Raw genomic sequence first — 27839 nt, 5'->3', positions numbered from 1 at the left:
GAAATATTTTTGTTTTGGACTTGTGAACTTATCTGACTTAGGACTGTTTAGACAGGAAACCAATAACTACTAAACAAGCAAGAGTAAAAATGTCAGAATGTTTATTACAAATTTGTTTCAAAACTGCCTTGGTTACTGATGGTTACAGAAGAAATCACCAGCTTTTTCCTTTTCATATAAACAAAGTAATACTGTAACTTAAGAAACACTAATCGGAATCTTGTCTATAAAAAAAGTCCATGCAAGACTATGCATAACAGCAAATAGTTTAAACAAAAAACAATAAAAAGAACTCAAGAGTTTTTATATGGTTGACTGGCTCTTTGAACTGTATTCATCACCTGGAAGTTTTACTGCAGTAAAATTTTCTAGTTATTGGTAGATTTGTAGTAATCCAAGTTTCACAATTTAAAAATGTGTAACTAAATCTAACAATCTGAGTCCCATGGGTACAGACCAAAGATCTCTGAAATGAAGCAATAACCAGGGGGAAGGGGGAAAGAGGTCAATTGGCACAGAATCATGCAAAAAGAGTACAAAGTCATAATAAGCACCAATAAGATGAAAATCCACAGTCTCTTTGCTTAAAAACAGTTTCCTACCATGTTTCTCCTAGAACGGCTATACAAACCTGCATAGATGGGGCATAACTTTGTTAATCATTTTTTAGAAACCTTGGTCTCACATTAAAACACCCATCAAACTTTTAAGCTTAAGTCTCCCAACCACAATGGACAAGACAAGACAATCACATGAGCAGAAACAGTCTCACAAAACATTAAGACTGGTTGCCTAACATAGCAAAACCTGAGTTTAGATGGGGACTTTGAACCAGAGTTTGTCTTGCAGAAGAACTAAACAAAGGTTAACAACAAGCTTGCTTTTTTGTTTTAAGTGCCTTGTGTGTCAGAGACACAGCTCTGAAAACACAAATTTGCACAGTCAGATTGAGAGCTGTTTAAAAACTCAGCCAAACAGGAAAACAAACAAAGACCATTCTTTGCTGCACTGGGTTGATTTTTGACACTCATTTTTTCTATTGCGCCTATTGAGCAGTTAACAAGCAGTGAATTATATGTGAAAACAAAAAAAGCCCCCCCAAATCTGTGCACATACCAGCATTCCATGGCTCTTGGGCAGATCTTTATGTCTTGCATATGAGAAACCTTTAAGGATTTCAAGCTTTTTGCTTATTTTTGAGAGGCAGTGACCTATGCAAAATTAAGAGACCCAGGCACTGTAGAGCTGCCGCTGAATATCAGGTTAAAGCGCATCACCACGTGTGATTAAATCTATTCCTCCAGGCAATATTGCCTACTGGGTAGGGCACTGGACTTAACTCAGGAGAGCTGGGTTCAATTCCTGACTCTGCTACTAGCTTACTGTGCCATCATAGGCAAGTCACTTCCTTCCCTGTGCGTCAGTTTCCCCATCTGTGAAATGGGAATATTAATAGTGATCTCCCTAGTAAAGCACTTTGAGATCTATGGATGCAGAGTGCTAGGTATTATCATCAACATCATGAGGAACGCTGTCAAGATCAACCCTTTTAAAAACAAGACCTTTTACTTTTCCTATTTAATCTTTAGGCTTCTAAAAATAGAAATAGGATTTTTAAAATCCAATTTATTTATATTTTAGGCTTTTTACTTTTTGTATTATACTTTGTTTAGACAATAAAATTAGACTGGTCAGTTCTACTTCATTGCTGGTTAGTTCCTCTTTCCAGTTCTCTCATACCTTCTGCACAGTTTGGGTTTACTGTGAATCCTGACTGCACAGTGATGGAATATTTAAATGCACTTAACACAACAAAATCCTTGGATTTTGCTTGTGTCCTATTCTCCTATGGATTTTATCCTTTAACAAAATGTTGGGCCTAAATTCCTTATTACTCATCATTTATATAGAACATTTTAAGTCCAAAGTACATTACAAGCATTCATTAGTCTTCAGCTCTTTGTGGTATCAGGGTAATTAGTCCCATTTTTTTATATATATATATATATAAAACGAAGGGTGAAGTGGTTTACTAAAGGCCACAGAAGAGATCACTCCCATAGCAAGCAATGGATCCCATATGTTCCTGGCTCACTGTCCTCTGTTCAGATCATTCTCTTATTTGACAGTAGCCCTTTAATATCCTTCCTCCAAACAGCCTCCTTATTGAATCCGCCACAGAAAAATGCCACCCCTGTTTCAGAGGATTCATTTTGCCCTTATTTTAAGTTAGGATTAAAAACTGAACCACCTCAATTCATGTAACCACTGCTTTACTGGGCCGAGATCCATATTAACTCCTTTATTGGAAACTGTCAAATATGTGCTTTTATGAAACCATCTGAATGTTTTGCCCCAAAGTCAGTCAGCAGCCATGATCACATGTAGAATATGCAGGGAGAACAACAGGCATCAAAAGGGCAAATAGGAGTTTTCTCCATTATTTCCTTCTGACCAGTTAAGTCCCTTTCTTTGCTTTTCCTTGGATCGCCAAAAGCAGCAGCTGGGCTTTCAGTGAACCGTACCATGACTACCACCAAAGGCTTTACTCACCACGGCAGAATGGTTACAAGGAAGTAATTCATCAGCATTTGTGAAGCTACTGGAGATGGCAGAATGGAAGGTGCTATAAAAGCAAAGAGTACTGTTGTTCTACAACACAAGGGGGCTTACAACCTTTTTCTCATTCACCACCGGATGTCCTAATAAAGTGGCATCAGAAGAGTTATATGTATGGGGTAGAGGGACAAAAAGGGATAACTGGCAAAAGGCAATGAGGCAATTCTTGAGACAGAGCAGAAGGCCGGGACAAACTAAGCACTGCAGTCAATGTACACACATGAAAGCTGTGCTACAGAATCTCTCAAATTCACACCAATCCATTTTGCAGATCAGGCAACACCCCAGTAGGTATTTTGGCGACCCGAGAGCGTCCTCTTTCAACCAAAGCATGATTGCCACAGCTGACAGAGTCCTGGGCATTTCCACAACAGATAAATTAGTCATACACAGATCCAGAGTATGAAATAATGAGGAGTTACTGTAACGCCATGTCAGGAATCAGGAGACACAAAGCAAACGATAGGAGCAGCAGAGAGCTTTAGGTGGCTACCGTGCTGGAATAAAGAGGAATTCTCCCACAGTCATTGACTGCAACGCTTTACTGAGAGCCAGTGTGTGCTGAACAGGAGACAATTCTTCACCACTTAATAAAGCCAGTACCAGTGAAAAAGACATTCCCTTTTGCTCTGATGCAGACGGAGAAGTGAGCATAGCTAACAGCATCCCCAGCCAGGTTGGGAAGCATCTTTTATGTTAATATAATCTCCGTGGCCAGAAACAGAGAGGTCTCCATCACCCATGGATGACGACATCATCTTTTCAATAAGGACTCTAGGAAACAACATACATGATGTAACAAGCAGCAAGAGACTACACCCCTACAGTCTGGTCCATAACTAGATATAGCCACCATTCCTATGGGCCAGAGCCGGCTGCTGTGGACTTAAAGGGACAATACTAGGTAATACAAATTACAGCTCTCAATCCAATTTCCTGTGGACAAGTGTCCCCAGCACAAACCACCATCAGGGACACTAGCTGGTTCATATGCTGGCAGCATCAGTAGAGAGGCCAGTGACTGAACAAATCATGGAGACTGAAGTACCCTCCCCACCTCTGGAGGTGAGCCCCCCCTGTTCCGGATCAAGGCACAGCTGCAGGCTTTGATGGGGAAGTCTGCATTTTCCTGCCATAGCCATTATGAGAGCAGAGAGCTTTGGTGTCCAGGAATGAGAATCCAACACCTTTTCATAAGCCCTAGGAAAAGTAAAAGGGCCAAGTTCTCTGCTGGGATAACTCCACTGAAGGATAACTGTGTTTCAAACAGATCTCCAGTCTCTTACACCCCGCTCCCATTCTCCCAATAGAGACGGCAGATGAAAAATATCTACTGTATTTTGTTAAACCCTGTATTTCCCAATGCCTGTCACAGCACGATAACTTCTGACCTTTCCAGCAGCAGTTTCCCTTTAGACTAACTTACACATTATTACTGCTATATGATAAATGCCAACAGTGTGCTCAGTTCCTTAGGAGGTTAACCCTTTAGAGCAGTGATTCTCAGACCTCAGTGGTTCAGGAGCCAAATTAGCAATCGACATTACCCCAAAGAGCAACAGTTGTGTGAATTCATGGTTTCATTTACTGTTTTTATATAATTCTCAGAGCAAAATGACTAACCAAGTATTAGGTTATCAACTACAATTGGTTAACAACATAGTAAAAACATCCTGATTGGATAATAACTTTGATGAGTTAATTATTAAATTACATGGTGTTTTAATAACATGTGCTGCAAGGAGCCGCAGGAGACACATTAAAGAGCCACTTGCGGCTTCTGAGCCTCAATCTGAGTATCCCTGCTTTAGAGGCACTCCGAGAAGCCATCATACCTACCGCATAGACTCATTAATATTCTTATTTTCCTTGACAGATGTTTCAGTCCAGCCAGAAAAACCGTTCTCTTTGCTGAACCGATCAATCTCTTCCCTGGTCACTGCCCACGGGGAAAGGTCGCACTGTGTAAAAAAAAAAAAAAAAGAGTTGGTCACTTTAAAAGGAGTTGTTTTATTTATTTATTTTAAGCAAAAGATAGCATGGAGTGCCAACCCTTCCCATCCTTGAGAGCATGATCAGATAGGGGTTCCTAGTGGGATAATGTAACAGCCCATATGTTTATCTGGTTTGAGAGTAATCTGGCACAAGCATGCATGTGCTGGAGATCTGTCCAGAGTGAGACAGCAAGCAGTGGGGAAGAGAAATGTTCTCACTCATCCAGGCTAGGAAATGCTCTGTCTACATCAAGAAAATTCACATCAACCTAACTACACTCATGCAGTTACACGGATGCTAAAGTAGAGAAGTGGATGCATCCGATGAAGCGAGCTGTAGCTCACGAAAGCTCATGCTCAAATAAATGGGTCAGTCTCTAGGGTGCCCCACGTCCTCCTGTGCGTTTTGCGGAGACGGACCAACCCGGCTGCTGCTCTGAAACCTGTCATAGAGAAGTAAGGTGCAGTGCATCTCCATTAGGGGTTCGCACTGGAACAGTTACACTCATTTAGTTGCACTGGTGCGGATTTCCTTAGTGCAGACAGAGCCTGCACTCTTTAAACTCTGCTACCAGGAGGAGGTGTTCTCCCCAATGAGAAGGAGAATGACTGTATAACACGCTGTCCCCTTTATCATGCCTTTGATAATCAGCTCTTAGCTCACCTTGAATTTTAGACCTTATCACTCAAACTAGACAAGCCTCACCAATCTGGACCTTGAAGGGGCCACAGAGCTGATATCAGCACAAAGAAGGGACACCCCTGTAGCCACAGAAGATTGGGGTTTTTTAAATACAAGAGAAATAAATCATTAAACAAAAAAGCAGCAGCAAGCGATTTGAACAATGAAACTTGACACTGAGCAGCAATACACAGATGGCATCTCTCTCAGCAAGGGAAGTCTCAGGTCACCCATATAGGTGACCTCATTAGAATACTAACCCTTTCCCTGCCCTGCCATACGTATTCATCCTAACCTGGTGCAAATTAAAGATCTGTGTGGACAGAAAAGCTTTGCAACCCTCTGAAAGCCACCACACTCTGGCTCTGATTACGCAGCAGAAGGAGCAGATTCCAGACACGGAGCCCTCATGGGAGAACTCTCCGCTGCCGGTTCTGAAAGTGATACCTGGCAATCTAAACTGGTGCTGCCCGTGGGGCAAGACACAGTAGCCATCCGACAGCACACAGCAAACCACACTCCAACGGAGGACGAGGAAGCAACTCAGAATATTAGGCATCGGCCAAAGCTCTGTCTATATAAGGCTCGCTCTGACATTGACTAACCAACCTCAAAGAGTTGTATTAAGTCCGACTGATTCTGTTTCAACACAGAACTTGGCCAATGAGACCCTTTTTAAGCTCAGTTTATAAATCACATTGTAGCCTAAGCAGCCAGTGAGGCTAGAGCCCAGTCTAAACATGGTATGGCTCCATCCACAATGGACAGCCCACCCATCTTTAAGTGTTAGCCTGAACTGGTTTCAGAGTGCTTTTCAAGATGGTTTTGCAAACAGTCCAAGCCCCCAGCATGGGTATGATCTGAAAATCTGCTCACAAAAGGACATAACAATCCATCTCTTCTGACGGATCTTCAATGAACCATTTTGCTGACTCACCAATTCCACAAGGAGAATCATGGAAACCAGGTGTGGAAGGTGCTCAGATACTGTGGTGATGGATGGCAGTATAAACCCCAAGGGGGGGGGGGGAATCCCATTCAATCTATCCTTCCTGTCAATGCAGGACTGTCTCCTCGAACACATTCTCCAATGTTTAGCCCAGGCTAGAAGAAATAACTCAAAGTTGTAAACAAAGTGGAAGTGACAAATGCTAACAGGGGAACCAGTCACAAATCAGACCAGAGGGAGGAAATCTAGCTATGCAGAGGTTGATCCTGCACAACACATTGGGAAGAAAAAGTTCCTGCAGGACTAACCAATCTGTTTGGATGATTTCCACCTCACAAGCTTATCTAACACCTACTTAAACACAAGTGGTTTGGGAGGAATTTGAAGAAACTCCCAGCTGTGCCCCACTTGCTCTTCACTCTTCCCTGTACCCAGATTGTTCTTGGGATCAATTATCTCAGAGGGGAAGGGGGATAAAAAAAAGCCACTTTCAATCTAGAGGTAAGTGCAAGCCAAGGGGTGATTGTAGTGCAAGCAGGTATACCCATACTAGCTTTAATTTAGCTTGCACTGATAACAATAATAGTGGAGATGCAGTGGATGGGCGTTAGCATGGGCAACCAGCCAGAGTACAAGGCAGCTGGGAACCCTGGCTAGCCCATGCCGCTGCATCTTCACTGCTACTGTTACCTGTGCTAGATAGGTTAAATGCCCATGTTATAATCACACCTTCCTGGGCAGTACAGACATACCGTAGAAGCCAATACTGTCCGAATGTCTGCCCAGCCAAGGAATGACCAGGTCTCCTGAACTGATCCACCTTCCTCAAAACTTTACAAGCTAAGTAAAAATGGTGCCAGGTAAGGAGCAGCACTGCCCTGGCTCAGCATTTTAATCACAAGATCCTTGCCAGATAAAGGTGAACGACCAAGGAAGGGATTAGCGAGACCACAAGATATGTAACAGCTCTGGTGAAGTCTAGTGGAGAAGGCCATCTTCCTCACTTCAATTTAAACCCCCTTTCCTCAAACACGCATACACCCGAGGTCCATCTAGACTTGCTCACCTTATTAGCCAGCAGCAAGCAGGGCACCGGGCTTCCATCTGGCAGTGTGAGCTTGCTGTCCAAATCCTGCTTCCACCTCCGGCTGTTGCCAAACGAGCTGAAGTTAGTGACATCAAACATTATAACGCAGGCCGATGCCTCTCTGTAGTACAGCCGGGTCATGGATGTGAAGCGTTCCTGCCCTGCATGGGCGGAGAGGGAGAGAAGAGGGGAAAGATTTTTTTTAAAGATCGCCTTTTTGGATTGGTCCATGCTGAGGATTTGCCCCAGTTGCAGCCAGCTAGGGCCAGCCACCTCACACTGTGCCTCCAAGTACCCCTCTGAAGAAGGAAGTATCACTATCCCCATTTTAGAGATGAGGAAACTGAGGTACGGAGACCAGTGTCTTGCCCACGCAGTTCAGCAGCATAGCTGATATTAGAGCTTAGAAGTTCCTCCCCCACCACCAATGTGCTCAAGTCACACGTCTCCCAAGCCTCTGTTTTCCAACCACTTTCCTCTCATGGTCATTTTCGTGGCCATTTAAGCTCACCTCATTTCCCACCTGCAGCTTTACCTCATCCATGGTGAAGCCTGGCTAACAGCAGCAATACTTGGTCTAAACACAGCTGTTCAGAGGGTTCTAGTCACAGGGATTTTTTCTGAAGCATGTGCAAGCACAACAGTGCTATAGGCTACGTGCTGTATACATCTTGTAATGTTATGAGCACTGTTCTCAGAAAATAACCTATCCATGTGAGTTAAAGGAACTGCTAGGACCCTGCTAACTACGCAGCTGGTGCGGTACAGGTTTAACCACCGGGTGAACAAGCACTTAGGGCCTCACTGTGCTACCAAAACGACTGTAGGTATGTCTACAGTACCACTTACATCGATAGAATTTGTGATGCTCAAGGGTGTGAATAAGCAGTTCCCCCGAGCAACATAACTTACACCGACTTAAGTGTCGGCGTGGACCGTGCTACGTCAGCAGGAGAGCTTCTCCTCCTGACCATAGCTCCTGCCGCTCGTTAGGGGTGGATTAATTAAGTTGACGAGAGAGCTCTCCCATCAGCTTAGAGCGGCTCTGCTAGAGAGTTGACAGCAGCACAGCTGCATTGGTATAAGCCGTCTAGGTAGCCACAATCTGTGTTGAAGCAGTGCCCCACCTTGTAGACAGGACCAAACTATGAACCACTCCTGTTACATGCTTCACTAACACAACTGAAATGGGACTTGGTCAAATCGACACAGGCAAACCATTATATACCACGGGGTGGATGATGATTGTGTTGCCACAACACAGCACTGAAGATTTGGTAGCACTTACAGGCTCTTATGCTGGCAAGGGGTTAGCAACAATACACTCTCTACCTACCTCTCAACTGCTACCTTCCCTGTGTGCTTTTTAGACTGTAAGCACAGCAGGGCAGGGACTGGCAGTATCTGAGCGTCTTGTACAGCCCTGAGCACATTGCTGGGGGTTAAACAACAATGCAGTAGCCATTAGTCCCACAAACCATAAATGGCTTCTTGGGTTTTTAGCTGACATCTGCATGCTGATGCGATTGGCACAACTTCTCCTTTTTTAATGATTAGATTGATGCCTGTGATGTGCACACACACAGAAATACTGAAACAGGATAAAGCCACAGCTAGGAGTTTCACTCAGTCACCCAGTCCCACAGTTCCATGCTCCAACCCTGTACCCTGCCTGCACCCCCCCCGAGACAGCGTTCTGTCTCCTTTCTTTTTTGATGCTAAACTTGGATAGTGCTGGAAGCTGAGTTCTTCTGGTTCTCTACAGTGGCAGATGCAGTTGCGATGAAAGTTTTCTCCATCCCACTGTCTCTCAAACAATGCGCCTCACCCCAACCCAGACCAACCACCTCCAGGGCCTGTAGGAGAATCCTGTTTCCATGAGCACTTGATTGCTGGCCTCCCCATCTCTAATATGGACACTTATTCTCTAGGAAACCACTACTCTTTTCACACAGGCCACCAAACAGCCATCAGATGGTAACTTTCAGGGCCCATATTTTCTCTCATAGCAGTAGGAGTTACTCCTGATTTAGCCCTGAGGGAGCGGAGAATCAGCACTCTACTCATGGCAACCAGCCCATGCTGTATTCAGACAGGGGACTAGAGAGATAAAACGCTCCATCCTGATACACATCACCTTCCCTCTCTCCCCATTCAGTCTGTGTTCCTTTAAAACAGTGGAAAGAGTGCTGTGGAATTTATCAATCCATGCTGATGTGTTCTCTCTAGACTAGCCACATGATTCAACATTTAATCACCGTTGGAAAAAACAAAAAACAAAACCTACACCACAAAACAGAATCTTTGTTTTTGCCAGCCCAAAATAAAGTTATTGGGTTTTTTAAGGGTCTTTTGCTGAAGAAGAAAAAAAAAGTCAAACAAGTTGGACACTTGGAAACTCTGTCTCGACTGACTCCAGCGGCTTGTCTGAGCTCACCTGCAATGTCCCATAGCTGAAGTCGCACAGTCTCGGACTCCGACCACTGCACCACCTTCAGAGCAAAATCCACTGCAAGGCCCCAAAGAGAGAGGAAATCTGATTAGGGATTATGTAAAACCATTGTGCGTTTCCCCCACCCACTTGTATCAGTGGTTACAGGCATCTTGCTTTACAACTGATGGATGCTTTACTAGCAATGGCAATTGGTAGTGGACCGTAACATGAATGCCACACTTGACTTTTCTCCTTCTACACCCTGCTTTCATTTATTCTTTCCCTGGGCACAGCCAACCCCATGTCCGTCCTGCTCCCTCTGCTGTCGGTGTATCACGCTGGCTATAGCTTTGTCTACATCAGCATTTTGTGGGAAGTTCTTGCCATTGCAGCTCCACCAGCACTGGCTGCAGCAGCACTAGCATAGAAAAAGCACTCGGATTTTCACTGCCATGTTGTTCACAGCCACTTTGAGCAGGGTTATTAAGCTTATTACAACACAACACCACACCCGGGCCTTCAGTACTATAGCACTCCCACTTGCTAGCACTGCTGGGGCTGATCTGGTGCAAGATATGCCCCAGACTGTGGCACAGAATGCAGCCATGCTGTCCTTTAGGAAAGAGGCAAACAAGGTGGGATTAGCTCGCTGTTGGACTAACTCTGCTCCTGCCAAAGCCAGCACTGACTTCAACAGGATCATTATTCGGGCCACCACTAACATTTGTGAAAATCCCACCCAAAGCTTTTGATTTGCAGAATGGGACTCAAAACCCCACTTGCACGTCTCATGCTCAACTAGCAATGCTGGGCAAGCACCATGGCTTAAGACTGTAAGCTCTTTTGGGGCAGAGAGAGCCTTTTTGTTCTGTTTGTACAGCGCCTAGCACAACGGGGTCCTGGGCCACGGCTGGGGTACTTTGGCGCTGCAGTAGAGTAAATAATAAATAATATCAATATCAAAGGAAAATTAAATTCGCAGGGAGAGTTCTGAAGAATAAGCCCTCTCCAGCACCTGATCTTGAGAAATAACAATGTAAACTAAAAAAAAAAAAAAAAAAAGATACAGGTAATCTTATTACACAGAGAGCTTTACAGGAGATCTCCCCTCCCCCAATCATCTGGATTTACTTTTCATTTCAGTCATGTGTATTTGGATTGCACACTTTGTGCCCTTGATACACAGTTTCAATGGCAGGCAGAACTAATCAGTTCATTTTGATTAGGGGCCAATATACACAATGAGGATAGTTTGAAATGAAAGGTCAGCCTTGCTAATCTTGCCTTTTTAAAAAATTATTGATCCTAGATCAAAACTGAAGAAAATGGCAAACAGCTATGTTTAATACTCTTTTAATAAAGCAAAATGTATCAATGCATTAAAAATAAGCACGGCCATCTGTCAGAAGCTCTTGCTGGTTCTTCATAAATGCCCAAGAATGTACAAAATTAGCCAATTTTTTGTTTTGTTTTTACTTGTCTCCATTTTGTGCTGCCTGAAACAATTCAGAGGTGTTTTTTGTTACTTGGGGCACAGTTTTTCCTTTCACACACAACCTCCCCACTCCAAACCAAACCAATCCCAACAAGTGCCCAGTGAGCATAAATACACACACCTGACCTACATTTCTCAGGACTGACACAAATCGGATAGGCTGCAATCCAAAGGAAGGCTGTCCAGTTGAGCTAATATCTAGTTCAGCGGTTCTGAAACTTTCTGAAGCTAGGGATTCATTTTCTAACGACTGAGGACACAGAGAGAAAATGCATCCCCCCGCTGTTGCAAATGATCAAAGCTGTATGTAAGTGCCCGTTTTACAAGACCAAATCCAGGCACTTTGTACATCATGGCCTTAGTGGGGTGCAGGCCCCCAGTTTAACCACCTCTGACCGAGTTCTTCATCTTGAATTCTCCAGCAGAGAGATTAAAGTAAGCGTGTGCTTTGAAAAAGAGGAAAAGCACCAACACTGGCCTCCATTATTCTGTCCCACTCGGACACCGTTTGGATGGAGCCTTAGTGCCTCCTTCACTTGGCCTGTTATTCAGCCCTGCTATGTTAGCGTTCAGAGGTGTGCTGGACGATGTTTTCAAACACAGGATTGCTTCCACACGCTATTAAGGTCCTGTATGCAAAAAAGTCAACTGTGTTGCGAGTCTCTGTTATGATGCGCTTGTCCCCAAGACAATTAACACACAGTTCCATTTTAGTGTAAGTCTATACTTAAATGTTTAGTAGTGATTTAACAATGTTACATAACACAGCCTTAAATTCTAGCATAAACAGGACTCAGACATTTGCATCATGGAACAAATATTTGGGTTGCATCTACATCACACTTCACAACTGAGTTAATTAACACATGGTACCATCACTAAAAATTCAAGGACCCACTTAGCCTTTGAAGTGTCAAACACTCTTAACTGTGTTCTTCAATCGTGCTAACCTTGTGCTCACCCAAAATCTCTCCTCTGAGGAATTCAGGATGAAAGTCTATTGCGATCCTGTTTACATGGGAGCTATCTGTGTATCCCAGGTTGCTAAAATGTGTTCAAAGTATGGATACCATTCTTGACACCAGTCTTCCAACCTGGCCATAACTAGCATGGTTTCATTGCACACAGAAATTTAGTTTCTGCTAGAGTGGCTTCAACTATGTTATAAACTAGGAAAACAAGGCCAAGGCCAAGCATTAACCATGTCACGGAACTAAGGCCATGTCTACACTACCCGCCACATTGGCGGGTAGTGATCAATCTATCAGGGATCGATTTATCGTGTCTAGTGTAGTACAATACATCGATCCCCAATCGCTCTGCCGTCGACTCCAGAACTCCACCAGGGCGAGAGGCGGAAGCGGAGTCGACGGGGGAGTGGTCGCCATCAATCCCGTGCCGCGAGGACGCGAAGTAAGTGATTCTAAGTCGATCTAAGATACGTCGACTTCAGCTAAGCTATTCTCGTAGCTGAAGTCGACGTATCTTAGATCGATTCCCGCCCTCCACCCCCAGTGTAGACCAGGCCTAAGGTGTCATCACTGGGTCCTCCAGCACAGCTGATTCTACAGTGGAGATAGGACCTCAAAACTGTTGCCTAGCAGTGTTAAGAAGTTGTAACATACATTCGCTAGCAGGTTTGTTTGTAGCAGCCATGCTGCTAGGACGGCCATTTAAACAATATTCCTTTCCACCATGGGCAACAAGCCCACAGTGATTAAAGGCGCCTTGGAAAACGTATTCCAAAGCAGTTCCCATACCCAACCACCAACCGTAGCCAGTGCTCCCAGAATAGAGAGGGCCTTAAAGAGAAGCTGGCTTCAGGTTCATTGGGCAGTTTGTAATGATTAGAGGCCTCAGAGTTAGACCTCATCGGGATGTGTTTGTGCTCAAGTGGCTAGAGTCAGGCTGCCCAGATCCTTTTCTGTAAGATCAGAAAAATTACTAGCCCATCTGTCAACAGGGGCCTAATTAAATAACAGGTGTAAAGCAACAGGAGGTCCTCAGTTGTATGATGCTGAAGGAAATGCAAAATATTATACTTGCAGGCTGAAAAGTGCTCCTTTTGTTGAGTTACTTCAGGTTTTTACTGCTGGAGGGTATAGGAGAAACAATGTTCACATCTCTGTCTATGAGCAAAGGACCCTCAATAAATAAGAATAATACAGTATATTTCTACAACACTTTTCATCTTAAAATGACCCCAGAGCACTTTACAAACACGAGATAAATTATGGCCTACATTTTCAAGAGTGACTATTGATTCTGGGAGCCCAGTATAAAAGGACCTAATTTTCAGGAAGTCCCAGGCATCCACCCTCTAAAAATCTGGTCTCTTTGCACCCAAAATCTCTTTTGAAAATTTAGACCACGAAGTAGATACAGTGATCTCTTCAACCAGCACTGAAACGCTGGCACTTCTGGGGTGGAACATGGAACACAACAGCTATTTAATGGCACAACAACAACACTATGCCACAGTGGTCCACTCATATAGTAAGTGCTAAGATACAACCATCCTAATTTCCCCCTTTGTGACAACAGTAATACCTTCCACACTTCAATCCTTCATTAGACCAGTCCATTACAAACTCTTGGCCTTCTCATGAAGGAGACAGCTCGCCCTGTTGACAAAAATCCTTGCTGACAAACATGCAATGGTAAAAGATGTCGGAGGTATTCTCCTTTCTGATAGCTGTCGCCCACTACTATCTTTCCGGGAATCAAATCCTGCAGCTCTTACTCAGGTCAAACTCTCCCTGATATCAACAGGAGTTTTGCCAGCATATATACTGCAGAATTTGCCCCAGTAAGACACTACTGATGGGAAGATAATGGAAGCCCTAGCAAGGAAAGAAAAGTCTCACAAAGGATTTCTAACTACAAACCAGCATGTTGTAATAAGCTTAATAATACTTCACAGTGGCACAGTGCTTCCAACCTTCAAAGCAGTGCACAAACATTATAATTTAGCAAATGACAACGCAATCCACAGAAAAATATACCAAGAGGAGAGGGAAATACACATCCCCAGCTGGGAAAATATTCCACATTTAGAGACACTGAACATATAGTTTAGAACAGAGTGGAGCAGTATTTGAAAGTTTTGCTGATTTCCCCCTTACAAATAGATCGCTGCATGCAGCTACCTTTTGATGATCACTCACCTCCCACGGTGGATTTGTAGTGCTTGTTGAAGCTGTCGTTGGCATATCGCTGCACCAGCGACGTCTTCCCAACTGTAGCATCTCCAATGATCAGAACTTTAAACATATGGTCATTGTGCCCCATTTTTATACCAACTAAACACAACCACACTCTCTTTATTATTCAAGCATCTTTAGTCTAATCTGAGCACATGTAACTCAAGGGGGTGAGGGAGCCAAAACCACTTTCTCTTGTGGAAAACTCTCACAGAAGTGGACACACATGTGCTAGCCAAAGTTTGTAAATACTTATTTCCCCTCTCACAGACATGATCTGCTCTGCACAACACACGCAGACAGAGTGGTCTAGTTTCTGTATAACTTTCTGCTCTTCCCTAGAGATACAGTGTTTTATACAGAATGCCCTTCACTTAGAGAGAAGGGCATACCATTACCTAGCTACAGTGCATAACTTTCTGCTTCCTCCTGCAGACATGGCCTTCTCTGTACCGCTCAGAGAGACAGAATTAGCTTCTTAATAACTTCTGCTCCCTCTTGCAGACGTACACCCCTCTGGTTGGCTTGCAGTGAAAGCAAGTTAAAAAATAACTAGTCCCAAAGAAGAATTATCCACAGGATGAAGAAGAAGAACATAAAATAAATCAACAGCCAAACCCAGAACGTTTCCTAGCCTTTCAATCTTCATGCAGTTGCACTGGAGGGACAGCTGAGTCCTGCCACACTCATCACACAGGCTGGGGGGAAAGTCTTCCTACACTCCGCAATGGTTGCTTCCTCTGCTTACTACTAGGACTGATGGAGGTAAAGACCTAACCCTGCTTCCGCCTAGCGGGACAGAGCAGAAGCTGCTCCCCTTTCAGCAGCCACCAGCCCCTTTGCCAGCTGCTGTCATGTGAGACGGTCAGGTGGCTGCACGAGCTCCGCCCCACCAGAAAACTGCATTACCCATCAGGCACCGCGGAGAAAAGTGAGACAGAGAGGGGAGCCTGCGGGCGCAGGGGCTGGTGGGAAGTGTAGTCTGTAGGGAGGAGAAGCGGGACCACTGTCTATTCTTAAAGGGACACGCAGCAGGAGAGTGAGTTTGTGTGTGTATGGGGGTGGGGGGGTGAGAAAACCTGGATTTGTGCTGGACATGGCCCACCTTGATTATCATGCACATTGTAAAGAGAGTGCTGACTTTGGATGGGCTATTACCAGCAGGAGAGTGAGTTTGGGGGGGGGGGCAGAGGGTGAGAAAACCTGGATTTGTGCTGGAAATGGCCCGTGATTATCATACACATTGTAAGGAGAGTGATCACTTTAGATAAGTTTCAGAGTAGCAGCCGTGTTAGTCTGTATTCGCAAAAAGAAAAGGAGGACTTGTGGCACCTTAGAGACTAACCAATTTATTAGAGCATAAGCTTTCAAGCTATTACCAGCAGGAGAGTGGGGTGGGAGGAGGTATTGTTTCATGGTCTCTGTGTATATAATGTCTTCTGCAGTTTCCACAGTATGCATCCGATGAAGTGAGCTGTAGCTCACGAAAGCTCATGCTCAAATAAATTGGTTGGTCTCTAAGGTGCCACAAGTCCTCCTTTTCTTTTTGCGAATACAGACTAACACGGCTGTTACTCTGAATGCTGTGATTTTTGTAAAGCTACTTCTCCCTCTCTCTCTCTACTGTTGGATCAATGCCTTTTTTTTTTTTTTTTTTAAGTAAAAGAGCTGCCCCTACACAGGATTACATTAAGGACATTTAACCAGCACTATGCGTGGTGCAGAATACACTTTGCAGGCAGAGAGCCAGGACTCCTGGGTTCTAGTTCCATCTCTGAAAGGCAGTGTAGGCTATAGGTAGAGCAATGGGGGGTCCAAGACTCATGAGATCTAATCTCACCTCTGTTGCTCCCTTGCTGTAGCCTAGGGGATAGTGCATGGGACGGACTCAGGACTCCTGCATTCTTTTTCCTGACTTGCCACTGGCCTGCTGAGTGCTCTTGGACAAGCCACTTCCCTGCCCTGTGCCTCAGTTTCACCATCTGTAAAAAGGGGATAATGACACTGACCATCTTTGTGCTTTGAGAGCTACTGATGAAAAGGTCTATGTAATAGGCATCGATTGTTGTTTAATGACTTTTTCATTCAAGAAGTCCTTTGTGTGACTTCCCTTTCCTCGCCGAAATTCATTTATTCCACAAAGGCATGATCATGTACCTCCACCCCACCCAATGAATTTTTTTATTTCAGTTATTGACATTTTTAAAACTTTGTTTTTTCAACTTTTTTATCATTGAAATTTCAAATATAAAAAAGGATGAACTTATCACACACCCCTCCTCCCCAAAAAAGTCACAAATAATTCAGCCTGCTTCTCTTCCACTTTGGTACCTGGTCAAAATTTTCTGAATTTTGAGGAAAAACTGTTTGGTTCAAATTTTGACCAAAAAAGGTAGATTACCCAATTTCTTTCCCATATTTTCTAGTCATTTCTATTAATTAATGGGCTCCTATAAAATGATATCTTCAGCGCACGTATCACATGTCTGAATTGTATTTGCCATATCCAGTTTACAGTAAATACGGTGAGCTCTTCAAAGACATAGTAGCCTCTACAGGTGTATGCCCCTGAGTACACAGATAGCGCTCAATAAGCACATTGCTTACTGACTTCAAAGAGATGAAGTGAGGTTTAATTAAGAGCTACAAAAGGTATGGAAATTGTTAGAAGATACGATGTAAGCACATATTGTAATGAACTGCTGCCATTGCCCTTATGCTGGGTAGCATGCAGTCATAGGCCCTATAGTGCTAAGAGATAATGGAGATTCTCCTTCATCTCAGAGGGTAAGGGCTTCTGCATTTAAAGCAGGAGGAACTGCATTGGACCCCAGCTACAAAGTCTCAAATTGGCAAAGACCAGGAATTTCAGCATTCATTAGGATTAAGTATAAACTGCAATTGTATACTGTTTGTGGCAGGGACTGTTTTTCATTGTATGTTTCTATTGCACAGTGAAGTCCTTCCCTGGTTGAGACCTGTACAGACTATTACACTCTAAATGTTAAATAATGATTTAACACAAAGGGTGGAGTGAAGAAATAATCATGAAAAAATTTTTCATAGAATATGGGTCAGGGATAAAGGAATTTTGATCTGTTAAAATTTTGATGTGAAGAAGAAAGAACCGAGCAAGTTTGTAGGTTTTACTCCCATGTCTCAGACCTGGCTCCATCAAGCTTCCAATCAGGTATCAGACCACCTGTTCTAATGTTAAATTCCCTAGGAACAACACGGAGGACAGTGAGACCAACTGGCACGAGCAAGACGCAAGCAGCTCCCAGTAACGCCAGCTCTTGTGATATCTGGCTCCAGGTTCTGGAGTCTTGTGATCATAGAATCTCACTTTAAAAAAAATGAAATCTGAAGTTGTACCGCTGCAGTTGTATAGAAAAATTAAAAAATACCCTAATGGCTGAAAAACTAGAAGGCAAATAAAAATAACATTAGAAAAAAAAATCAGGATTTTTAGGAGTCTGGCTCAAGGGCACGATTTCACCCAAGATTTTTGAACACTCAAAGCTGGCGAAGGGAACCAAAAGCAAGGTTCTGTCTGAAAAAACAGCCATTAAGAAATCTTCCCACAGATTCCAGTGAATAAATAGACAGTGGCAAGAAATCGCTTAGGCTTTTATTCATATTGGGCTGTTTGTTAGAGGAAGCAGAGTGATGGGTACTTCCAATTAAAGGGGACTTTGCAAAGCAAAGTTACTTCTCACCTGCGAATGCCTGCCGCAAAATGTAAAATTTCTCTCACTCACTTACACAGGGGAGAATCAGAACCCAGCATGACAAGCTATGCAGCAGGACACAGATTCAGATGAGAGACTGTGGGAGTAAATGAGATCGCACTGGTGTTCACTTGTCCTTAATGCAGCGAGACAGCTTGGGTTGGTTTCAGACAACACAAGGTGACCCTTGCTCAGACGAGCAGTAAAAAAGCACATACATGCAGGATAATAAATGGTCCATGGTCTTAAAAAAAGGAAAAAGGCTGCAGCTGCAGGGAACGTGGTGCTGGTTGCGGGCTCCAGTACCAGCGGGTCTGGGAGGTTGCTTAGCATTCACTGTGCATGGGCCTGAGAGTCTTCAGCTGGCATATCCCTTGACAAACAGATGATGGGAGAAGAGGAGATACATGTTAATAGAGATGCCCTGCCATCAGAGATTGTGATTACAAAAACAGCAAAGGGTTCTGACGCACATCAAGTGGCTAAAAAAAACCTGGCATTCTCCGCCTAGAACTCCCGCTGAATTTACAGGGAGCCATCTGAACACAGAGCTATGGCTGGGAGGGTAGAGCTGGTGGACTACAATCTATCTTTTTCATGGGACACGTGTTGCTTGCTATGCATACAAATGTTTACATATATTCCATTGATCGTTACAACACTGAGTTGCTGGAGAGCTTTAGCGAGAGCCAAGATGAGCCCAGAGAAAGATCTTTAATCAAGAGGCTGCTGGACTTGACATACATTAAAGCACAATGTACTAGACAAGATATTATTAATTCAGACCATGTATCGTGTTCCAAATCAATTATTAAGCCAGATGTGCCGCATGAATAAGACTCATGCAAACCCCTTAGCATAAACAAGGACCAGAGACAGGTTTCAGAGTGATACAAGAGAGCAACCTTCGACCAACCGGGTGAACTCCTGCCTTTTGAAATCCACTGAGAACAGACATCAGCTTCCTGGCTGTCCACTCAGTGACCCTGCCACAGGGATAGCGAAGTGGCTAAGCTGTCAACGCTTCCTCGTTCAAGTTTATAATCCATGAACCAAAAGGTTATCCTTAAAGCTGATTGGCAAGCTGTCTTGCACATATACTCCCTCCCCCGCCCTCAATGGAGTATGCCCCCGTCTCCCTCCCACAAGCATTTGTTTTTTCAACAACCCCTCCGGAATTTTAAAAAGTGGGATTTTGTGTGTGTGTGAGAAAGTTCCCATTTTGTTGAAAAGCCATTTCTATTTAAAACATGAAAATGTTTCGACCAGTTATGTGCGTCTCCGGTGGAAGCAGGGACAGCTGCATGCTTCTCCCTTCTGAAACAGAGGTAGGGATCCAGACTGTTGCCGGTATGGGACCTTGCTCCAGCAGGGCCAGGCAGCTCCCTTCCTCAAGGATATCAGGAGCTTGTAGGATCTAGTCCTGTGGGGAATTTTCAGCCGGCCTTCTGTCTGCATTACGTAACTATCAGAGAGCATCTTGGCATGATCTGTAAGAGTAGGGGCTTGTCCTGGCATTCCAAGAGGTCCTGCGTGTGCTGGTTTGGTGTCTTCCTTCAGCCCTGTGGTAGCTGAATGTGAAGTAATGGTGTAAATTCTTTGGGATCCTTGAGGATGGACTCTGCTATAGAAACTGCAACAGAATTTCCCCAGACCTCCATCTGCTAGCCTGCAGATCCAAGTGGTCTATCTGCAGCCTCGCCTTTCCTCTCCTGCCGAACCAGTGCTGTAGGGAAGCCTTGCATCACTAAGCTTTTACATGGTTAGGCCACAGCATGCTTGAAGTATTTAATTTTAACTTCCCAATACCCTTGTCAAAGTAAGGGAGCATAACCCAGTTTGCGATTCAGTCTCTTTCTTTGGAGAGTTTCATAGGATGAAGAGTGTTAAGATTGGACCATCCAGTTCAGTTCCCTACCAACACAAAGATGTCCCCTGCATTTTCTACGATGGAGTCTGGTTTTAAGTGCCTCAGACAATGGGGTTCCCACCACTTCACTTGGGAGAGTACACCACTCTAAAAAGTCTCCCGCGCAGGGGAAATCTTCCTCGATATTCATCTTACATTTCCCTTTTCCCAACTTTCAGGGATTTTGTCTGTACCCAATCCAGCATGCAAAGCTTATATAGCTATGCAGGGCGCTTTCTCGGTGATTGAGCTGCTTTTCCACAACTGCACTAATTTGCCTCACAACTAATTCATACGAAAGGGGATCTATTCTAGTTTTATGCTGCAGGAGAGCATATACTAGTGTTATTCAATGGCCAATTCCTTATCAGACAAGACTGTACAGGTCAGCGTCAAACCTGTAACCTTGGGCTAGCAATAGCCTCTGAACTAGATTTCTCTCTCACTCCCTGTTTACAGAAGAGTGTAAATATCTCCACTGAAGATGTATCAGGGTAGAATTGGTAGGGGTGTGAACAAATTCAGGCCCCTTAGCTGAAAGCACACAGCATCCTAGTTCAGGAGGAGGGTTTTCAACTAATAGACAAGGTGAGCAGTGTTCAGAAATGGTGGCTTGAAGGAAAAAAAAAGAGGGTCACAATCCACATAAATAAATGCCATCTTTATTTTACCAAATATAATTTAAAAATCAGTTAAGTTGACATTTGTCAATTCAGTTATATCAACTATAAATATTTAAGACAGTCTTTTTTAATTTCATACAAAGAGGAACCCAACATTCTCTTCATTTGCAGCCAGGTCTAAAGTATACACGCATTCAAGTTCAACTGGTGAAAAATAAAAAAAAGAAGTTGTCCTTCAAAGCGTTTTAAAATTTAAATGTAAATTAAGTTCTTACCCTCCCCGCCCATCCTCCCTTCCCTCTGCCTGGTAAAACTTTAGGTACCTCACCCAAGTAGAGCTATCGCTCTTAAAACAATCGCCTCTACCTCCCTCAGTTTTTCAGCTGAGGCCATGGAGAGTTTCTCTCTTTCATTGGCACAAGTCTTTAGATACGGAACTGATGAGGCACGTAAAATAGTAAGAGGGGGGTCTACTAAAAGCTTAAGTGTTAGGGAAGGGAAATCTCCAATGTATCCCTCAATACTGGGCATGGAAGCAAGTGACCCGTTTTTTGTGTCGGTTAACGTTGAGGTGCAGGAGAAGGTCTCCAAGAAATTGGGACTTCAGTGCAGCAAAATTTCGACAGAAGCCCTGGACAAATTAGATTTGTGAGACGTCGCTGGGGTGAAGAGATGTGAATTTCAGAGCTACGATCACAAGTGACATTTGAAGAGAGCAGTTCCGAGGCCTTTTAACATAGGAATGAAAGCCCTCTGAAAACACACTCCTTACTAGCGCAGAGTCTGCGAGACCACACTCTACTAAGAACTGCAATTCTGTGATTTAAGGCAATCTTTACGTAAGCCAGGTCTCCCAAATACTCTGTACAGTTAAGGCCATAAAAAAAGAGGCGTCCCTCAAACAGTGTGAAATAGGAAACTGTTTTTCTACAAGTACCTTTAGACAGTGGTCCCTCAGCTCTTATCTTTCTGGCATGCAAGACACTAAATGTGGTTTGGTTTCAACATCTATATAGGTTCCTGTATTTTTTGGTATTGTTTCCCCATCAGTCCATGATGGAACTCCCCTTTTAGTTTCAAACCTGTCAACATGCCTGGCCTTAAACCAGGTCTCTAGCTCTGAACTGCATGGAAAGTGCCAAGCCGATTCCAGACTGGAATTTTGCAGCATGGGACTATTGATGGTCATGACAGATACACTTGGCTGGGCTGTTGCTGCCTTGCTCAGCCCACGGTAAGGGCAAGGTGGTGTGGTCTTCCAAGCAAATCACTCCCTCCCAAGGCAGTCAAGACAGCCATACTTACGTGGCTGTGGTAGAGTGCAGCTAGCCGATATACTGGGGTTGCTCAGAGCAGCAACAATCACCCCCTGAAACCGAGCCTCACTTAGGGTGAAGAAGGTCAAAATTCTACACAACACATTGAGGATCACTTCCCACTTGTTGAACGTAACACCTAGCTCTCTGGGAAGAGCCAAAAGGAGAAAAACAGCATTGTTTTAAGGAGCTTGTGGGAGAGACACAGAAGTTGACCCAGTATCAGAAAATAAGTGCCACTACAAGGGTGCAGGGTGTGTGTTCTGGAACGAGGAATGCATTTCAGACTTAAAAAGGGGGGGGGGGGGAGAGAAACTGAAGTCCTACATACAATTAAAAATCCAGCAACTTTAGGGTTATGTTGTAAAGCCTCAAATAAACCAGGTGAGCATGCCTTATAAGCATCTGGGGGTGGGAATGGAGGTTTAAAAGGGATCTTTCCGGCACACTCAGGCTAGTTCCCTAACCAGAATCTTGTTTGATTTAGAACCCAGGCATAAAGTAGGGCTTTGGGGGAGGATCTGGGGATGCCCCAAATCCTAGTTTATAGGGTGTTCCCTCCTGGGAGATGCCTATTCAGTTTATAATTAAAACAAACCTGAATTGTATCCTGAACATTGAATGCTTATGAACCAAAAGAGTGACACTTTACCTCTTGTGACGGGTGTGGGCTTCCTTTATGATCCGACTACTCAATCAACATTTCCAATATAACCTTGGTTCAGATGCTGTGGCTAGGAAATTGCACTTGGTGATTGTCTCTTACACTTTTTTTTTGTCCTTCCTAAAACTAGATTTCTCTGTACAAACTTGGCTTGAAATATAAACCACGTAAAATTCCCATTGAAAATAATGAGAATCCAGTATCAAAGCTGAAGTCCCAAGAGAGACAGAAGAAAGGGAAGGAGGAAAGAAGGGGATGATGGGGACAGCTAGTCTCCCACGTCTGTGTCCCGGTCACCGATGAGCCAGAGAATGTGGAAACTGAGAGCCAAGAGACCTGTCCCAAGTAGGTCACCCAGTGCCGTTAAGTAAGGGATGGAAAAGTTGTCAGGATCCAGGCCCCTACCCCACATCCAATGCACCATCCAGTCGGCAATGTAGAGTAGAATGAGAACCTGGAAAACAGACAAGAGGAAAGAGCCAGGTTAGCTACTAACGCAGACTTTCACGCCCCTTTCTTCCCCAGAACAAAGCTTTCCACCTGGGTTCTTCAAGTTCCTGTATACTCAGGCATTTGCAATTCAGCCTGATTGAAGAGCGAGCCCCTATTAATCCCATTCAAGCCTACGGAATAGCTCAGAACACTAAAAAGAGATGGGGCTGGTTGTTAAGAGGAACATCCTCAAACAAGGGAAAACTGAAGATTTGACGGTGGGCACATTTCAGATTGTAGGCATGTGGGAGAGGGGCATGCCTGCAGGCGAGCATTTAGGGGGCACAAGATGTGAGTTGGGTTTCTAATTGCCCAATGTGCCTTTGAAAACCTCCCTACTGCTCTATGCCCAATGCATCACCATCAGTTTATTTTAGGTGTATGAGAGAGTTCACTGCATGTGGGCTGAAAGCCTCCAAAATGAGGAGGCTCTGACCCAGATCCAAGTTTTGCAGCTCAGGTCACAAATCTAACCAAAATAAGAGAAAGGAGCTAGCGGACCCAGAGCCAGGGAAGTAAAGGCAGGATCCAATCCACGGTTCACACTGGGGTGACTCAGAGGTGAGCAGAAAGCCCAGCGAAAGGGGAGCAGAGTTGGAGCAGCAGAGTCCTGGGTTCCTGGAGGCAGGACAGCAGTCTCAGAGCAGTGACATGAATCCCCAGATGGTCAGGTTCTCACCTTTGCTCTAGGATAACACTGAGGGTATCCCAAGTCAGTAGTTCACACTGAGTCCTAAGCAAAGCCAGGAGAAATGCTCACAAATGCATCTAGCAGCAGATCAGGTACAGACATTTAAAGCCATCAACTTGTTACCGGAGTGAGGGCTGGAAGGATCAGGCCAAGGCCCCCTCCTTCACTACAATCCATTTAATTACCCATGAGCCCCCACTCTGCTTGCAAGCCTGTAGCTTCCCACAACGCAGCTAGCTCTCTGCAGGGGGAAGAGCACCAGGGACTTTAGAAAGTGGTGGCTAAAGGAAGCTTCCCTTCACATGTCCAGCACAGAGCAGGGGCTCGCGACTTAGAGTAGCAGCCTTGTCCAGTGCGCGCTGTTTTTCTTTCTTGTGGATGCTCTGACTCATTTCCTGGAGCTCAGCTTGGTTGTTGATTTTAGGGGGATGCTAAAACCAGGAACAACTTCCACCAGCACCAGGAGGTGGCTGTGTTCAGTAGGATAACTCTTTGGCCACAGTCTCCCCTCTGTCTGCCTGTGTAGTAGGGGAGGGATCTATTGACTGCCTGAGTTTCCTGAAATGCCAAAAATCACCCCTTACATCCCTGAGTGCACGCTCCTCACCTCAAGCACTGAGGGTTATTTTACACAGAATCGGTGAGGAGCATGGGAGCCTAGCCAGATGTCTCCTGTGTGAGAAAGGCCCAGCAAAGGGAGGAAGAGCCCCATGAGTCATGGGAGATGCTGCACATTTCACACCCTGTTTTCGCTGCCAAGCCGCTTAGACACTGTTCCGGCCCCACTTGGCACTCACGGCTCTTTACAGCCAAGGAAGTGAGTTTCCTGCTCCTGAGGATTTTAAAAGCCAAGCGTAGGCTGCAAAGCTATGGAAAGTGGAATAAGTACCCTGAGCACAGAAGGGAGTCTAATGCACTCATCTTCACAGGGTCACCGAAGCAGACAGAAGCACCCCGGTTTATCATGTGCTGCTCTGTTCTATGGGAATTTTAATTCGACTCCTGTGACAGCCATTTGTGAGACAGTGGGTCCCCTGCAGGGAAGGTGCTGTAGTGAGGAATGTAACAACTGACGAGGACTGAGCGGGGGACCCTGAACCAGCCAGCCCCACCTGACTGTTCCAGCTACAAAGGCTCTTAGGCTGCCCGCAGCACTGTAGTATCCAAAGGCCACCCAGTCGCGCATTAAGTGAGGTGACGGACATCTGTCACACGCGGCTCACTCTTGCCTCCTCTCGAGGGAGAGCTGCGTGGCCAGTGGAGTGGTTGGAACAGTAAGGAGCACGCTGCGCATCCCAAACTGCTCTGTTCTCTGTGGGGCATTTGGGATGCACGAAGAGCGCTAGATTGGGGCCAGGAGATGCCCATTTCATGCTCTCTCTCTAGTCAAGGGAAGGGGTATGTTGTGTAAGCTCCCTGGAGTAGGGACAGTCTTTGTGCTGCGGCTATATACAGCACCTAGCACAATGGGGTCCTGGATCATGACTGAGGCTATCAGGCATTATACTAAGTGCCAATAATAAAGGGATATTTTGCATTTGTCCCAGGTGCAAGAATCCTGTCATCTGTACTTGTAGCTCTGCACCTTGCAGATTCCCCTTACTTAGGAGAAAGTGCCTCACTCCATCCCACTTGTGAGGTTTGTCTACACTGAGGAGCGGCTGCCAATGGGTCCCACTGACCTGGTGCTGAAACCGTTTTCTCTGCGACTCTAAATGAGACAAAACCCATTTTCAGGAGCATGGGAGGGTGACCCATCACAGCCATGGGCCAGTTTTCTACTGCAGGTGGTGAATTAGTGTCCATTATTCTAGCATGGGGATCACAATCCACACAACGATTCACGCAGAGGGGGGTCAGGCAAAGCCAGCTCTTACCTGCAGAAGTGCAGCGGTCATGTAGAAGACTATGAAGATCAGGGTGAGCGTGGTATGCCCTCCCTGCATGGAGCTTATGGTGTAGAGGAAAACTAAGTGCCCAGGAACTACTAGGAGAAAGAGCACGCGGGCTGAGCGGGAATTCACATCTGGAAGGAAATTGAGAGGATGGAGCTCAGGATTTAAACAGATAATAAAACTCTGCAGCCAGCTCCCTGGGTGCCAGCATGGATGTGTCCACTAATCAGCAGACTACGTTCTAGTTGATCACATGCCACAGCATACTGGATCCACACCTCTATGTGCTAAGTGTAAGGAGAGTAACAGAAACGCCCCAGAGCGCCAAACACTGGCTTAGAGACCCACCCGTCCTGGGATCAGCTAGAGATAACACACTTCTGCTCCTAGCACAGACAGGGTCAAAAGGGACAAGCGAACGAAGAGGCTCTACACAGATCCCTGTGGCTATAGAAGTGGTACCTTTCGGCAGGTGCTCAGTACACTGCTTTCCATAATTCACTGGGAGGCTGAATTTACTAAGGGGAATTTATAAGAGCAACTAAAGCAAGGTGCTTGGTGCTCCCAAGGGCTGCACCTGCCCCCTTTTGGGGCTCATTTTTCCAACTCTCTGTCCAGCACAGCCTCACCGGACATCTCCCAACACACACACTGCAACAGATAATGTGACATCCGAGACCATAAAGCACCCTACTCAGCGCCACAAGGCCACTCTTCTGGGGGCTGCCCTGCCCTCAGAGGCCAGGCTGATCCGCTCCCAGGCTACGGGCTGCCCCAGGCATGGTAGAGAATAAAATCTCAGCACATGCACTGCATGAAATGCAAATCAGGCTTCCTGCTGCAATGTTCCCCCCACCATGTCCATCCTCACTTGAAACATCCGGGTCTGCAGCTAAATAATGGAAACATTACAGAGCCTCTATTAACAAGAACCTTTTCTGCAGCTTCAGTTCTGCCGGCCAGTCCAAGCCGAGCCACTGGCTGGCAGCCTCGAGGCAAGCGGGGAAGAAACCATTCCAATGCTGGGGACGCAGAGACACACCTGCCAATAAGGCAGCCTTGTTTTCCCAGCCCAACGGGGACATTCCACCTCACCAAAACAGCACTAACACGGTCTCTGTAAGCAAGAGTGCAGGCCGGGCCAGCGCCTGGTCTGTCTGCCTCCCAACAGATCTCAGCTCCCATTTCCCTTCCTTGCTGCTTAGTGACCCCTCCCGCAGTGAAGGCTGAGCCAGCTAATCGTCAAGCCATTTCATGACGCTGGTGAAGTGAACTGGAAATCCCCTAGCTCGGAAAGCCCCAGGGCACGGTGCTGGGTAAAAGGAACAGATACCTGAGCTGAAGAACGTGTTGCAGGGGGTGGGGCATTTGCGCGGGGCCATCTCTGAGCTCTCGCCCGGCATTCCGCTCATGTGGAGGTAAGTGGAGATGCGACTAGCCTGGACAGCCACCAGGTTGCCACCGACACCTGCAGGCCAGAAGGGGAGCAGTGAGAGCGAGTACCTAACCCACCCGCTGCAGAACTCGGGTGCACTTGAGACTTCTGGGGCCAAGTGCCACTCTATCGACCTTTGAACTTGAACCCTTTTCATGCCTACAGAACATTCAGACCAGCAGGTGAACGAGTCCTCTCTTGCTCCTCACAGGCAGAATTCTTTTGCTGCGTTGTCAGAAAGCAGCTGCAGCTGGCTCAGTTACAGACCAAGCTGTCAGCACCCCGACAGTATTTCTGGCCCACACTCCACTTTTGCCGGATGCAAAAAGCCAGAGAGAAAGGACCTCCCTTTGTGACCCCTGCTGCAACTGCATTATTGTAGAGCCTTAAGTGCTGTGCAAGGGGCACAAAAACAATGGGCCAGTCACTGCAGTAAGTTTAAAACTGCTAAGAATTTTGTTTGAAACACAGCGCATAACCTGCGGAACTCATTGCCACAAGAGCAAGAGATCATAGCATTTTTTAAAAAGTGTGCAACATACACATAATGAGCAGACCCCACAGTTCTATTAGCAAAGGAGCCTAAGACACTAGATGTTTCAGACCCAAGCTCAAGGAAC

The 27839-nt window shown here is 45.3% G+C and overlaps 2 protein-coding genes across 10 annotated transcripts in view; both read right to left on the bottom strand.

Moving 5' to 3' along the window:
- Positions 1–79: 79 nt before the first annotated feature.
- RAB29 (RAB29, member RAS oncogene family) lies at positions 80–15316 on the bottom strand. The gene is made up of 5 exons (XM_073319869.2): positions 14428–15316; positions 9769–9840; positions 7311–7492; positions 4459–4580; positions 80–3393 (listed from the first exon to the last, which is right to left on the bottom strand). Exons 1-5 carry the CDS (start codon positions 14549–14551, stop codon positions 3276–3278), a joined length of 618 nt encoding a protein of 205 aa, XP_073175970.1. The 5' UTR covers positions 14552–15316; the 3' UTR covers positions 80–3275.
- Positions 15317–20749: 5433 nt separating this feature from the next.
- SLC41A1 (solute carrier family 41 member 1) overlaps positions 20750–27839 on the bottom strand; it is a 30319-nt gene continuing 23229 nt past the window's right edge. For 7 of the 9 annotated variants that reach the window (XM_073319877.2, XM_073319874.2, XM_073319872.2 and 4 more), the window contains 3 exons: positions 27118–27252; positions 25767–25915; positions 20750–23160 (listed from right to left, as the gene is read on the bottom strand). In XM_073319877.2, coding sequence (XP_073175978.2) covers positions 22975–23160; positions 25767–25915; positions 27118–27252 — 470 coding nt within the window. In that variant the 3' untranslated portion in view covers positions 20750–22974. The remainder of the gene's footprint in view (positions 23161–25766; positions 25916–27117; positions 27253–27839) is intronic. The other 2 variants (XR_012155815.2, XM_073319875.2) reach the window with 2 other exon arrangements.

This window comes from Lepidochelys kempii, chromosome 21 (assembly GCF_965140285.1).
Source record: "Lepidochelys kempii isolate rLepKem1 chromosome 21, rLepKem1.hap1, whole genome shotgun sequence".
NCBI lineage: Eukaryota > Metazoa > Chordata > Testudines > Cheloniidae > Lepidochelys > Lepidochelys kempii.
Note: the sequence above shows the minus strand (reverse complement) of the source record. Positions and strands in the feature narration are given on the sequence as shown.